Source organism: Meriones unguiculatus, chromosome 4, assembly GCF_030254825.1.
Source record: "Meriones unguiculatus strain TT.TT164.6M chromosome 4, Bangor_MerUng_6.1, whole genome shotgun sequence".
Lineage (NCBI taxonomy): Eukaryota > Metazoa > Chordata > Mammalia > Rodentia > Muridae > Meriones > Meriones unguiculatus.
The window spans coordinates 96,689,172-96,704,573 of NC_083352.1; the positions used below are offsets into that span (position 1 = coordinate 96,689,172).

Sequence of the window (15,402 nt, forward strand, 5' to 3'; positions counted from 1 at the left end):
GATGACTCCAGACCCGGGGTGCAAGGTGACCTCTCTATCAACCCCCTGAGGCTGGTCTCAGGTCGAAGGCCCTGCGGTCCTCCTCGCCGGCCATCTGTAATGCCCACATCCCTCCCCAGCTAGTAGGTGCCTTTATTTATGATCACCTTGGAAGGGTCGAGCAGACATATGTTGCTAAGGGGCGTTTATTCTTGTTTATAAAATTTATGGCTTCACCTCGATTGCACACTGTCAAAACGGGAAGGATCGGCCCCAAAGCCTCTCGCCGCCTGACTGCCTCAGACGGGCGTACATCTGTTAACTCCACGGGAGCTGTACGGGGAGATCAGGTCCGCTATAACTCAAGCTCGCTGTCCTGCCATGAGGGGTGAGCTGCAGGCCTTGAGCACACATCCAGGCGTGCACATGCTCAGGGAGGTGGCTGGTGGCCGCGGTGACCATGCCAGGTGGCCAGCTGCATGGACTGGCCACGGCCTCCCTGTCAAGGTGCTTTGAGCTGTGGAATGTGGGAGAAGAGGACTTTGTTTTCATTGCCTTTGGGGTACAGCAGCTGCGGAACTCCAGCAGCTGGAGAGAGTTTTGACCCTGTGGCTTTCCACCTGGCGGCATCAGTGGGAGAAAAGCAGAGTGTCCGGGAGTGGAGGTGGGCATGAGTTTCAGGAGGACAGTTTGGCAACACTGATGCAAGTCCTGAGCAAGTATGTCTCGGTCCCTCAAGTCCCAGCCTGAACATCTTAGAAACATGGCAGTAGAGTGGAGAGGGTCCCATTCAGCAGCGTGGCTCATTAGTGTGAAACAGTTGGAATTAATGTGCTACACGAGGCAGCTAGTCGAATCAACAGACACAACACTGAACAAGGAGGGACCGTAAGAAATGTCATGACCACTGAACGCATACCACTCAGAAATGTCCACTAGGTAGTAAGTGGTTTGGGGACCCCGTTGCAAAAGTTGCAAAATGCCGTGTGCAGATGCACAGTGTGAATTCTGTGAGATCAAAACGCCTGTGTAAGACGCCACAGGAACACCGCGTGTGCTAATAGTCCTGGCCTCTGAGTGGAGGGTGGAGGATCATGGCGGGGAGCACTTCTTGTTCATCTGGGTTCTCTAACTTTTCTGCAGTGGATCTGGGTTAGGTTTGAGGAGGGCTCGAGGCTGTAGGAGACACAGGGAGAATGGGAAGTGGAGCTCGGTGGGCACAGCGCTTGTGTAGCATGCACGAAGGGCTGGGCTTGGTGCCAACAGGAATAAACTGCTGTGTGTGTGTGTGTGTGTGTGTGTGTGTGGTGTGGTGGTGGTGGTGGTGTGTGCTGTGGATCTTCGCACTTGGGAGGTGGAGCCAGTAGTATCAGTAGTTCAAGATCAAGGTCTTCTTGGCTTATCAAGTTTGAGGCTGCCATGGGCTGTTGGGGAAAGTGGGGAAAGAGAAGACCAAAAGGGAGGAAGACGTGCCCACCCCCGTGTGCACTGTATGACCTTCCTCCCTTGGGACAGCTGGAGTCGTGGGAGTCCCCGGAGGACAACATTCTGTAGATCCTCCCCACCACCCGTGATACTGAGTTGTTGCTGTGAAGAGATGCCATGACTACGGCAACTCTTACAAGGAAAACATTTAACTGGGGCTGGCATCCGGTTCAGAGGTTCAGTCCATTGCCATCACAGTGGGGAGCATGATGGCAGGCAGGCAGACATGGTGCTGGAGAAGGAGCTGACCCATAGGCATGGGCTTTTGGAACCTCAAAGCTCACTTCCTTCACCAAGGCCACACCTCCCAGTCCTTTCAAATATGACCGAGCATTCAAAAGAGGGAAGAGGAAGTGTCCCCATCCCTTCGTGGATGCCTCACAGGGGTTGGGGAGACTCTCCATTACCTCAGCCAGAAGTTGAGGTGCTGTCAGCTCTGCCTCTCCTCTGTCCACGACAGCACCCTTTATTAGTCCCCTCTGGACAAAGGGGAAACACTGAGAAAGGGGAGGATGAGCCTAAGATGCTGGCGTCAGCAAGTGGCAAAACCGGAACTCGGTCCCAGCCTTTAGGAGCAGACCTGCTTCCCTTCGCCTCTGTTCTGCTGCAAGCAGGGAGGGGCTTACCCCAGGAGGGGAAAGAGAAAGGAATCCAGTGGATTGCCAGTTATAAGGAAGAAGGCTGAGCCAGGAGGCCAGATTCTGTAGCAAGGAATTTGGTAATCCACTAGGACTGTCTGCCATGGCCTAAGAGAGATACAGAGTAAGAGGCATGCTTTTGATACTTCCACGTTCCTAGGGTAAAACCCTCTCTGATCTCAAATGAGGGGAGGCTTCATAAGTAGGTGTGGTCTCGACTGCCTCAGGGGGGTCATACTGGCCCTCCAGGTCAGCCCCTCAAGATGGTTCTCCATGAGACTAACTAGCAGGGGAAAAAATTCCAGGAGCTTTGAGGTGACAAATCAGGGCCCTAGATCTCAAAGAGTCAAACGCTTATAAATCTGACTAATTAATTAGTCAGCCCTGACGAGCTCCCCGCCATAATTCAGCATCTGCAATTAGATTTCATATTAAAGCATGCAAATTCAAGATTAAAACTAGTGAGAGATGGCGTGACAGCTCCACCCCCTGCCGCCTCCCGATCCCGCACCACCAGCGCCTCAGGGTGCAAGTTCCAGAACCTTCCCCATTGTGCCCTGCTGGGCAGTGCCCAGCCGGGTGAGGAAGAGGGGCCAGCGCCTCTCCTGGAAGATGGCTGCATTTAGGTGGGGCAAACATATTGGTCCAGGGACATTTGGGGACGTAAAGACTGCAAAGTCCTGCAGCCAGCCGAAGGTCGTGAAGGAAACCTCTGGATAAAATGTAGGCAGGGCTACCTGGCTGCTAGAGTACAGGCACGCCATGGAGGAGCAGGGGCTTTAGGCTCATGACAGGTGACTGCAGGAGGGGGCTCCAGATTGGAGGAGCTCAGGGAGCAGGGCTAATTCTATGAGTATTTCATTTCATTATTTATTATTTCTTACTTTTTCTGTAGCCTTGGCGGTAGCCTTGACTCATTTTGTAGACCAGGCTGGCCTCAAACTCACAGAGATCCACCTGCCTCTACCTCCCCAAGTGCTGGGATTACAGGTGTGCACCATCACGCCCAGCTGATTGAGTATTTAAACAGACTTTTTTTTTTTTTTTAATAGGAGGGAGGAGCCAATGCTCTACAGGCCTACACAGCCCCCGCTGCTCACAGTGCTCAGTGACTTTCTGACCAGTGAAGGGTCACACTTGTGACAGTGACAGGCCATGTGAGGGGTGTGAAGCAGCGCACGGTTTGGGCAGTAACTTGAGGTTCAACACGCACCACACCCTATGCCTTGTAGCCTCATTTGATCTCGGCAGCCCTCCATAGGAAAGGACAGGCCCACTGTGCAGGACAGGAACCGCTCCAAGTCACAGTGCCGAAGGAGCCGTGGTGGATCACAATGCCACTCAAATTCTAGAGCCTCAATCTTCACTACCACCAGCGTGGGCTTTGGAGAGTCTGCAAGCCGCAGGGATCTTTGGGGACACTTGCTGGGCGGGCCTTTCACCAATGATGTGTGACTGGCTGTTCCTTGTGGGACAGGATCTCTACCGTGTTTCCTGGCTTCTTGCCTACACCCCAGAAATTACCTTACTAGTTTCTGTTTGTTGATTGGCTTGCAACAAACAGACTGAGTCCCAGAGCCTGGCATAACTGGTAGCCAGACAGTGTCTACTGGCCTAATATGGAAGAATGACACCGGAGCCCAGGCCCAGCCACTGAATCTCCGTGAGGTGCTTATGTGCACTGGGCGAGGACAGCTCACCGACTGCAGCCAACCCAGTCATGCCCATGGCGTCCTAGATGTTCCCACTACCCATGGGTCCTGAACTGCCTACGCAGGGCATCCATCCACCTGTGGCTTGGGCACACAGTCCAGCAATACTATCTATAAGGCATTTCTTAGGCTGAGCTGGCTCCGTTGCATGCTGTTTAAGAATCCTGGATGACTAGAGGCTACCCCAACGGAGGTGGGCAGTTTCCATTTGTTCAGTGTAATAGTTTGAGCTCCTGGTGGCTGGAGCCAACAGCTTATTCCCCAGGGGCCAATAGGACACACTGAAAGGGAAGATCAGGAACTCTGGCTGCTGCTATGCAGCCAGTGGCTTGCCCGCCGTCGTTATGAAAATATCTGGGAGCCGAGGGATGAGGAAGGCACGCATACAGGAGGCACCACGGTGTCCCTCCCAATGGAATGTACTCAGAGGCAGTGAAGGAGCCATGCCGCTTGTCTTGCATGGGTCTGTGCCCCAGCTGGTGAGGAGTCTTCAGACTTGGGATGAGCTGAGGGGTGGGTTTCTGGCCTTTTTCCTGCCTTCTTTGCAGTGAGTTTGTAAGGCATCAGGGGAGAGTGGATACCACAAAGCAGGCTCTCAGGAGCAATCCCAAGGCTGGTGCTTTCCTTTGGCTGGGCGCTGGGGCCCAGCAGCTGCTCCATGGCCTGTTCCATCCACTGGGTTTTCAGGACTTGGGAAGCCAGAGCTTGGGCTTAAAGCCTGTAGGGAATACCTCACACAGGTGTGATTGTGTCAGCTTCCAGGAGCCTTTGGGAGGTGATGGGACCAGGCAAGGGACAGAGCAGCGCTTCAGCTTTCTGCCCACTCAGCACTGCAGTGTTCAGACCTGGAAGACTAGGACGACAGTTTCTGAACCTCAGTTTCCCTAGCTGTTAAGTGGGTATCATAATGGGCTCACATGGGGCACTGGACAGAGTGACCAGGGTATGTGATGACACATTTCTTTCTTTGGAGTAGTTACAACTCCTTGGAGTAGGGACAGTGCCCACATTACTTGTGGCTGTAGCTACACCTGTCCCAGCCGGAGGCACAAGAGTTCTCTGGGCCTATTTGTTAGGTGAGTGAGGGCCCGTCAGGCTTCCTGGGCCAGCTCCCGGCTGGAACACCTGCCAGCTGCTCAGCCCATCTGGCACCATCTGGGCGAGTGACAAGACCATCCAGCAGACTGTACACAGAAGCCCCTACAGTATGTACCTGGACAGTGTCCTGTGGGGACAGAAGGTTATGGGGTGCACGGGAGCCCCTGAGATGAAAGGATCATGGCCGCAGATGCCTAGAGCTGGCAGACATCCATGCTTGCCCCTGGCCTACCTTTGCTCCCCTACCTCCCCCAGGGACCTCTCTCCCGAGCCTAGCTTTGGCTGCCTGTTTGCCCCCACTGACTTCACAGTCTCAGTCTGGAAGACAGCCCGAGCCCTGAGCCCCTGCTCTGGATACAGCACATATCCTCCAGGGCAGTGAAGTCAGACGCCCAGGCTCGGGACTGAATCTCAGTTGTGGAGTTGTGACCTCCTGCACGCCAGGTCACTCTCCTAACCTTGGTTGAATGAGGCCAGCCATACCCCAGTTCCTCCGATCCCGGGGCAGATTTACAGGAATCATCCATGCAGACGTGAAGCACAGTGGGCAGGGCTCGGCCATACTACTTGGCATGTGGGGCCTGCTCATGGGCCAATGGTGCTTCATCTCCCATCATGCCCCACCTTTACATGTTTAGTCTTACTTCTGCCTCTGCCGAGGAGATGCTTCCCTTTCCACCTCCATGGTGAAAACTCTGCCCTGGGGGAACACAGGAACACCTTCCTTTCTGACCCTCTTCACTGAACCTGTGCATGACTTGCCCATAAATGCAGAGACCATGTTGGCTTCAAAGTCACAAAGACCTACCTGCCTCTGCCTCTTGCGTGCTGGCATTAAAGGTATGGGCCAGCCCACCTGATTCTTTTTTTCCTTAAGACAGGGTCTCACACTGTAATCACACTGTAATCTTGTCTATTGAGCTTGCAATCCTCCTGCCTGAGATTCCCAAGTGCTGGGACTAGGAGTGTGAGCCACCGTACAGCTGGCAGACATTTTGGGAAGTCCGACTCAATGTTCCGTTTTCTCAGATGAGGACAATGAGGTTCCAAGCAAGGTGGCCAGAAAACCCATGGCTGAATCAGCCTTGCCCGTATGACTAGTAACTCCAGCTCTCTGTCAGCAAGATGATCCATAGGGATTGTTACACAGGCAGGAGAGTGGAATGAAGCTGAGTTAGACATTGCCCAGGGTCAGCTGGATGACCTGAATATCTCTGAGGCTAAGTTCAGCATTACATCCGCCTGCTTCAAACCACCTGGCGCTCTGCCATTCCCCCATCCCCACTGCACCCCAAACACCTACCAGGGTAAGAGAAGTGCAAAGGAAAGGCAGCCATGGTGCCCACACCAGGAGCGTTGTCTAGAGAGTGGCAGGAGACTGAGGTGCAGCCCGGGGTACCAGCACGGTCTTTGACCCAGCAGCAGATCTCTGATAGCTGCTGGTAGCAGTGAATGCTCCTACCCAGGAGTGTAAAGACCAAAGGAACTCCAGAGAGGATGCTGACTCTATCCCTGGGACAACCAGTAACCATCAGAAGCCCACAGATGGCAGAGACCAGGCTCTCTCAGGCCCTTTTCTCTACTGTCCTGGAGGGGAAAGTGCAGCTCCAAAAGCATGGGCCTTGGCCTGAGCTCCCTGTTGGTGGGTGGCAGAGTTGGGACATGAGCCCTGTGGCAGGATGATCTCGGCCCTCAGAGCACACTCTAGAACTACACCATCTGTTACACATATGCTCATCAGCAGCGCTGGCTGTCACAACCACAATGAAGAAATGATTTCACTAGGACCCGTGTGCCAAGGGGTGGGGACTGCTGGCCTAGGTGTTGATGCAGCCTCTCCAACGCTGGCCTAACACCAATGTGGGACGCACAGGCGTGCAAACTCCTCAGGTGTGCAAACACTTCAGCCAGGCCTCTGCTGGCTGAAGCATCCTTGCTAAGGCACCGTTCCACACAGATGAGTCCCCGGCCTGTGCAAACTGCATGAAGAAATGGCAGGTGACCTTTGTCCTGTATCTACGCTGACTGTGAGGGACAGGGGTTTCCAGTCAGAAACCCCGGGAAGCTTGGTCTGGAGCATCAGGTCTATGGATAGCTCTACATTCTTTGTTTTTGTTTTGTTTGTGTCTTGAGACCATGGCCTGCTGTTTATCCCACTCTGCCTGGCTTAGCCTTAACTCAGGAAGTGACAGGTGACAAGAAGCAGGAAGTAGGCTGCCCTCTAGATGCTAATCCTGAGCCCGGCTGGAGGCTCCAAGCATCTCATGCTATCACCACACTGATTCTCAGCGCTCAAGTCTCCCAGAAGAGTGGGTGTTGTTTGCACCCGCCTCTGACCCCACAGCCTGGACAGTGAATCTGTCCACGGTTCTGCAGCCGATCTGAGAAAATGTAAGGTTCCAGTGAGGTGTGATGACATGAGCCTGTGACCCAGCACGCAAGCAGCTGAGGCTACATAGTGTACCCAACCTCAAAAACAAAGAACCAAAACCCAAATCCAGAAATGACCCAGGGCGCACTGCACACCCACTGCCGAACTTAGGGAGAACCCACTGTGTCTGCTGGATCCCCGCTTCTAGCAGCACAGCTGACAGAGGTCAAGGGCTGATGGCTTTGCCACTGCCAGAAGCGGAGTTTTGCACTTCACCTAAATGTTCCTAAGTACCCACAAGCCCAGCGGCCTATCAGAAAATCCCACTTGTTTTCCAGTTATCAGCAAGCTAGCCTTTCGAGCTGGTACCTCCCATTCTAAAACACCGGAGCCGGGCTGCAGTGTTCAGTGGTGGCCATCACACCGCAGGCATATCTTGGGGGGGTTGTAGAACTTTCCTAATACTGGGGTGTTGGAGGCACCCCAGGTGAGAGGTATGTCTAAGCTATTGGGGCTGGCTTTTGTAAGCACCATGGAAATCAGAACCTACAGAATACACCTGCAGTCCGGGTTGCTGCCTATAGGAAGGGAGTGGAGGGAGACTGGCTCTAGGGACGCATCTCTGAAATGGCCCCTCTAAAAACGAAGCTGGGCACATGTGACAACTGCCCAGCTCTCTTAACTCAGATCTAAAGCCAGGATATGTCAAAACACCCCACGTCTTCTTGCTACTGTGAGTGCCCAAGCTATCCAGACACAGGGCTGGGTACAAACCACAGCAGAGCCATCACGTGCTCAAGTACAAATTTAATAAAGCCCTGACACATCGTAGTCCATAATTACCTACGAAAACAAAAATCCCACTCCTTTTTGGAACCACCAAGAGCTGCTGGGGTGTCAGTGAACAGCAGCAGGACACAGGTTGGTGCTTGGATACTGTGATGGAACTGTGGGAAAGCAGGCTCTAGTGAACTTCAGACAACCCTACGTCAAAAGCAAACAGGTCAAGTTGATGTTGGGCTTCTAACTCACCCTCCCCATGTCCCTGCTGTAACTCTCAGGTTCTGTATTACTCATGCACGCTGTGCATGGGGTACAGGAACCTTTGGGCGAGCTGGGTACACACACAGGTGGCAGACATCTTCCAAGGACCTTGACAGCCTTCCATCCAAGTAAAGCTGGCGCTGCTCTCCAGAAGCCTGGAGTCTTTTGTTCCTCACTGAAGTGCACAGGTTCCTGCTGGGAGGAGTTTCCTTGCTTTGAGCGATGCTACCCTAAGCTGGCACCACAGAGTGGAGGAGGGACCAGACACCTGGCCTTCACCAGGGGATGGAGATGCAAGAACCGCACGAGGCAGGAGATGCATGGCTGCTACCAGATCACTAAGCCTCTGCCTCAACATCCTGAAACTGGAGGAAGTTCTTCCGATAAGGAGAAAAGGAGGGCCCAGATTGCGATGGGTGGGAAAACAAAACTAAGTGCAAAACAAGAGCACAGAGCCAACAGAGGCAGTGTAGAGGTGTGCGGTATGCAGCCTCAGCCTCTGGGGCCTGTCAGTGCAAGAGGATGGGCTTCTCAGTCCCTGGAATGAAGTACTGCCCAGAGCACTGGGCACTCTAGGCTCCCATGTGGTTCTCCATAAGGTAACAAAGGGCCGACACATAGAGCGAACAGGCTCTGGGTACCCCAGAAACGGGGCTGTTTGTCAGGAGTGGCAGGGGTCTCTCCCAAACTCAGACACTGATGCACAGGCCAGGAGCCAACAACAAGGGTTCCCTGACAGTGTGGCCTGCTGAGGGATTGGGAGGGAGGGCTGTGGTGTGAAACACCTGGATCCCTGTACGAGACCCTGACTGTGCTCAGCAGCCTCCCTGGCAGGAGCTGGGCTTGGTTGCCTGGCAAGAGGCTGCTGTGGACAGGGTAGACGCAGGGTCTTTGCCGTGCATAGAGGCTTGGTGAGGCCGTACCTGAGTTTTGAGAATGGGAGGAGGAGCTCACAGGCACAGGCTTTGTGTACTCAGAGGGCAAGGGAAGACAGAACTTCAGAACTGCCCCACACAACTACCAGGAGTCCCTCTGCAATCACAAGGTCCAGGTTTCAGGCCCCAGAAGGCAGGGAGAGGACCTGTGTGGGCAGAACTGGGCTTTATTTTCAACAGCCCTCCCTCCCCAGCACCCTAAGGGCGCTGTGCACCCCAAGCTTGGGTGTCTCATGGCTATTCAGAGGGTGTGAGGGCTGAAGTAACCTGGCCCCACTCCCAGGGGCATGTGGCCTCCAGGAGCTGAAGGGCTCTGTAGTGTGGGTGCCCTCGGGGCTGGTAGATGAGATAGGGGTTGGGCTAGGAGAGCTCAAAGCCTGTGTTCATGCTGATGGCATAGCGCAGTTTCTCTCGAAGGACGCTTTTCTTGCTGTAGTTGGGCAGCTTGAGCAGGTTGAAGCAAGTGGAAGAAGTGGGCAGCCGCCCACCTGGCTCCCGCTTGCGGATGGTGAAGAAGCCCCTGAGGACGCTGCCCAGGGTATCCCCAGTGTCCTGCAAGCACACACCACAGCTTTGGGTCAGAAGGTGCCTGCATGGGTGCAGAGGAGATGCCCAGCTCTGGACAGCGGGCTGAGAGGCTGAAGAGGAACACCTGCTCCTCTGGCCACTCACACCTGTGCCTCTGGGTACTCATACCCATGGCTCTGGATATTCACATCTTCTTCTCTTAGAACTCACACCACGGCTCTGGGCACTCACACCTGCTGCTCCTGATACTCACACCTGCTGCTCTAGGCACTCACACCTGCTGTTCTGGACACTCCCATAGGAGTCCTGTGCTAGGTCACCTGAAACAATAGGCCTCCTGGCTAATGGACACTTATCAGTTAACTAAGGGATCCTAACACCCTTCCTCTGTCAGTACCACAGCCCGCAACTGACTAACACTTGGCTCAACTTTTCCCAAAGTCTGGAGGTGGAGGAACATTTAGTATGTGGCCAAGGGGAACACAGCCTGTGGCCTGAAGAAAAGTGGTGAGACAGGGACACCCTAAGGCTTTCACAGGGTGGCTACATCTGAGCTACACATGGCCAGGCTCTCATATACTGGGCAAAGAGTCCCAGGGCATCCTCGGTCAACCTGTAGGCAACAGCAGCTGGCATGGGTGTGCATGGCCAGCAGGGGGAGGAGCTGGGGCGCACAACTGCCCTTATCCTGGGTGTCACCCTCTCCGTTGTGCCACTTGGCCTTTGAACCTAGCTAGATCAGCAGTCATGAGAACAGAGTCCTGATCACACACTCCCACAGGCTTTCCCAAGGAGGGACCTCAGGCAAGTGCTGAGCCCCATTTGTCTGCAGTGCCCTCTGTGGGTGGCTGGCAGGAGTGGGAGGCACACGGTGGGCACAGCAGACTGAGCAGAAGGAAGGAAGGAAGGAAGGAAGGCAGCACGGCCTTAGTTACCTGGTCATCTGACACTTCCACACAGCGGATGGAGAATGGAGGCTTGAGGTAGGCGAATCCTAGGAGCGGGGGCCGGGAGCAGCTGGTCACAAACTGTAACACAAGGCAGGGTCAGCAGGGACAATAGGGGCTTCTTGCTTCTGTAGCCATGCTGGGCTCCTCTCCATGTGCTACTCACTGACCTTTCTCTAGAACTAGGAGTATTAGGGAGGTGCTTGCCCCACTAGTGCCCAGGAAACATCACATTTCTCACAAGTGCCACTCTCTAGAGCCAATGCTCATGAAGTCATGGCCCACTGTACAACACTGGTGGCTTTTAGGGCAACTCGGGGTGACATGCATGGAACCGTTCTCCTTTTTATCACTGTCTGACAAGGCCAAGCTGGCTTTCAACTTGTTGCTCTGTAGCTGAAGATGCCCTCTGACTCTTGGTGTACAGCACCACACCCAGCTTACAGGGGGTGGGTCTCTCACTGCACTGTCCTACAGTGCAGTGACAGATCAGTGACACCTGTCCTCAGGGAGGACAGCAGGGCAGCATCTGAGGGGGCCTAAGTGAGCAGATGCTGCTGGCGCCCATGGGCCACGGTCTGGAGCCAGTGAGCCCTAGTGTAGCTTGAACGCCTGACTTCATGCACCACACACTGGTGACTTGCACGTATGCAGAGCATCCCGTGGTCCAGGCTGGGGGCGAGGTGGGTCTGCTGGAGACTCAACAGCAATCAACACACTGAGAAAAATCCAGGTCTACAAAGCCAGTAAGGCCGTGGGGACGAACGTGTAGGACACCGGCTGTGGCAGCCAGCACACTTTTCAGCAGCCGCTGAGCACCTCCTGGCATTCTCCACATACAGCACCTGCCTCAGCGCTTCAGAGAGGATTGTTCTGCTCCAGACACAGGTCAGCCCCACCGGGACGACCTAAGCAACTCTAACTCCGCAGTAACCACATGCACACTTTTTCAAGAGAGGGAATACCAAGCCTGGTTCTGAAGTTCAGTAGCTAATGTAGTGTGGGTCATATCACCACGTAAGCGATGTTAAATGGCAAGACAGCTTGATGTGTCATGCTTCAAAAGGTTTTAGTAAGTTACTATGTTCCTGGGGATGGAAGACAAGGCCCAGTTGTTAGAGTGCTTGCCGCTCTTCCAGAGGACCTGGCTACAATTCCCAGTACCCATCTCAGGCAGCTCACAACTGCCAGGAACTCCAGGTGGCCTCTGAGGGCACTCACACAGCATATACTTACACAGATATATATACACCAATAAAAAAGTAAATCGTGTTGCTGCTCTGGTGCATTTAACTTTGCATCTGGGCTGGCCCAAGGGGGTGGGGGACGTTAGCTCTCATGACACCTAAGAGCAACAGGGTCACATTCTCTTGTGCAGGGACTTCCACTTCCTTCAGCTGCACTGATGCCCCTGCAGGCAGGTCCGCTGACAGGTGCCCCAAAGGCACAGACGCACCTGTTGCACGGGTGGTGACTGTTCAAATGTGTAACCTCACCAGCAGCAGCCCGCTGTGCCAGGCAGTGTGCTGCTGGGAAACCAGCCAATGCTCCCAGAACCACTTGTTGCAACAAATGCCCCTGTGCCCTGGACACCCATGGATGAGTGGAGCCCACGTGAACACCGGCTGGATTGGAGTGGGTGAAGGCTCCTTCAGCAGGGGGAACTCAGTGCAGAACAACCAGCGGGGAGGAAGACCAGCTGTTGCTTTGGTGATACCAGCAGGCTGTCTTCACAAAATGGGTCGCACCAGAAACTCACATGCATAAAAACTGGGTGTGGTGGCACACACTTGTAATCCCAGTATTTGAAGGTGGAGACAGGAGGACTAGGACTTCCAGATCATCCTTGGCTACATGTTACGTGCAAATCTGAGAGCATCTTGGGATACGTGAGACCCTGCCTGAAGAAAAGGACAGGGTGGAGGCAAGAGAAGACAGAGAAAAGTGTGCGAGCCAGCCAGGAAGCCTTGGGGCAAAGATTCCAAGGCACTGAATACATTCCTAGACCACAGCTTTTCAGAGAGAAAGAGAGCAGGTGGCAAAATGATGATGGGTTTTTAATGTCAATCTACTCACACATGATACAGAGACAAACGTGTGTTACTCAGCATCTCACAAATGCTTATACTCTGCTGATGTCATTCACCAAATCTGGCAGCACTCAGGGACATAGTGGACAGTCAAGACTTCCCTGATACCAGGGGCAGCAAGCAGTTAGCTACAGATACTGTACTTGAGAGAGCACATAATACTCCAGGCATGGTGGCCAAACCTGGAATTTCAGTACTCCACATGTTGAGGCTGGAGGACTGCCCTGAGTAGGCCAGCCTACAAAGTCCTGCCTGAGCTACATATTGAGAACCTGACTCAGGCCCATGTACTCCCTCAAAGCTGGCCTCAACAACGGTGTGTGCCTGTGCACGTATGTGTGCGCGTGTGTGTATGTGTGTGATACATGTATTATACTACTGGGAAAGAGCACCTTGGGGTAGTCCCTTAGGTAGAAGAAACTCTACATTGGAGTGATATTTATAATTGTCTGTATTTTTTTCTTTTCTTCTTTTTCCTTCCTTTCTCTGAGACAGTGTTTCTTGGTGTGGCCTTAGCTGTCCTGGAACTCACTCTGTGGACCAGGATGCTGATGAACTCAGAGATCCCCTGCTGGGACTAAAGGTTTGCCACCATTGTCTTAAGGTAATGAGGCAGTGCTGAAGATGGTGAGGGTGGGGCCTGCCTCTGCCTCTGCCTCCTCAGGCACTGGCACAGGGCAGCAGCTATGCTGACACTATGTGGCCCGAACTCTGCACATGCATTCGGGAACGCACATAGAGGTTGTAAATCAGGTACCTTCAGGAACATGGCTCTTTCATCGGGCGTGAAGTCGGAAGCCAGAATATCCCAGAGCCAGATGATGACTCTATGACTCCCGTGGAAGCCGCCGTAGTACACCGTGTGCTTCCTGGAAACAATGGGGAAGAGGGCTCAGGGCGTGGCAGTGACACGGGTGCAGGCAGGCCCACTGACATAGGCTCACGAGTCACGGCCTCATCCTCTGGAAGCAAACCAGACGGAGGCTCCAAGGCAGTGCTGCTGTCACAGGGACCAGTGCCGGAGCCTCAGAGAGCACCCCGTCCTCAGGTGGCCCCGCAACAACTGGACTAGAAGCCAGGAAGCTTCTAAAGGCCTGAGCAGGTAATCCTTCCCTCTTCACTACCCCTTACTTTAAATCTTCCAGATCGATCTCAGCGTTGTCCCCAGAGATGAGACGCTGAAGCTCAGGGGTAGAAAACATTCGGATCCACTCCGGCTTAATGATGGAACGGAAGCCACTAATGAGAGCAGCTGTCTGGTTTTTGATTTGAGTGTGCATTCGAAAATGTGCCATCAGATGGATGTAACTAATTCTGTTAACAAGAAAGAGAAACATGGAACTAGCAGGCTAAGCACACTGTTGCCAAGTGGGCTAAGAGCTAAGCCTAGTGCTCTTACCATTTCCAAAACACAAACCCAAAGCATCTATGAGAACAGCGTTGGACCACCCATGATGGCACTCCCAAGTCACACACTGTGCCACCACGACAGCACCAAGTGTCTACGGCACAGCCTCACTCACTTGTCCCCACAGCCCCCGACTGAACACCCTGGGGTGACCACCCATCTCTCAGGAATTGAAGAACCATGTCATCAGAGAAAAGCTGCCTCATGTGCAATGCCACGTTCAAAGCTCCACTAAAGCCTGGAGGGTTAGATGGGCCCAATGTTTTCCAGAAATGCTGCTAGGTTATTGCTGGGTTCAATAGGGAGGTCAGATTAGCCAACACTGATGGGGCTCAGGGCCTCCTGTCTCATGCACACAGGTCCAGCTGATCTGAGCTCCAGGCTGATACTCCAGCCAGCTTACCAGTGTCGTTCATCTGTTGGCAAACATACCCAAGCACAGTGTTAAAGTTCCATGTCAAATATAGCCCAGATGAATCTGTGTGCCCCACGATGCCCAGGCCAAAGCTACTGTCCTTGAAATAGTTCTAGTTTAAAAAGCATTCAGCAACAACATTATACGTTAAAATAGTTATTTTTAACCTCTATGAAGGAGTTACTAAAACTTGGTGTGTGTTAGAGACAGAAGCAGAAGGAAGCAGAGAGAGAAGCTTCACTACCAAGAAGCTAGGGATCAGGTTATCATCTCTGAACGGGGGAACAGGCACGGCCAGGCCTCTGAGTCAAGTACAGGACTGAATACCTTTGCCATATACCTCTGCCATAGGTCAGGGTTTATGGCAGGGTAAGAATCATATTCCAGTTTAGCCTGCAAGGACTCACCTCCCTAGCCCTTCAGGGTGCAAGGACTCACTTCCCCAGCTCTTCAGGGTGCAAGGACTCACCTTCCCAGGTCTTCAGCATACAAGGACTCACCTTCCCAGGTCTTCAGGGTGCAAGGACTCTACTGCCTAGCCCTTTGGCCTGTACAGATTCTTCTGGCCTTTTGGCCTGTGTGAACTCAGCTTTTCTGTTATTTGTCTCTTTCTCACATACATACAAATACATCACCCTTTGCTATAGCTCCAGGCAAAAAGATGGCTTCCCTCGTCTACAGGATATGTCCCATATCTGCTGTCAAAAAGTCTAGGCCCCCTTTTCAGCTAGCTATCTCAAACGCTGTCTTAC

At 53.3% G+C, this 15,402-nt stretch overlaps 1 protein-coding gene across 3 annotated transcripts in view; it reads right to left on the reverse strand.

Annotated features, from left to right (window-relative positions):
• Positions 1-8,075: 8,075 nt before the first annotated feature.
• The window catches only part of Ube3b (ubiquitin protein ligase E3B), a 43,378-nt gene continuing 36,051 nt past the window's right edge, over positions 8,076-15,402 (reverse strand). For all 3 annotated transcript variants that reach the window (XM_021634684.2, XM_021634685.2, XM_021634683.2), the window contains 4 exons: positions 13,959-14,141; positions 13,585-13,696; positions 10,726-10,818; positions 8,076-9,814 (listed from right to left, as the gene is read on the reverse strand). In XM_021634684.2, the coding sequence (XP_021490359.1) occupies positions 9,623-9,814; positions 10,726-10,818; positions 13,585-13,696; positions 13,959-14,141 (580 nt within the window). In that variant the 3' untranslated portion in view covers positions 8,076-9,622. The remainder of the gene's footprint in view (positions 9,815-10,725; positions 10,819-13,584; positions 13,697-13,958; positions 14,142-15,402) is intronic.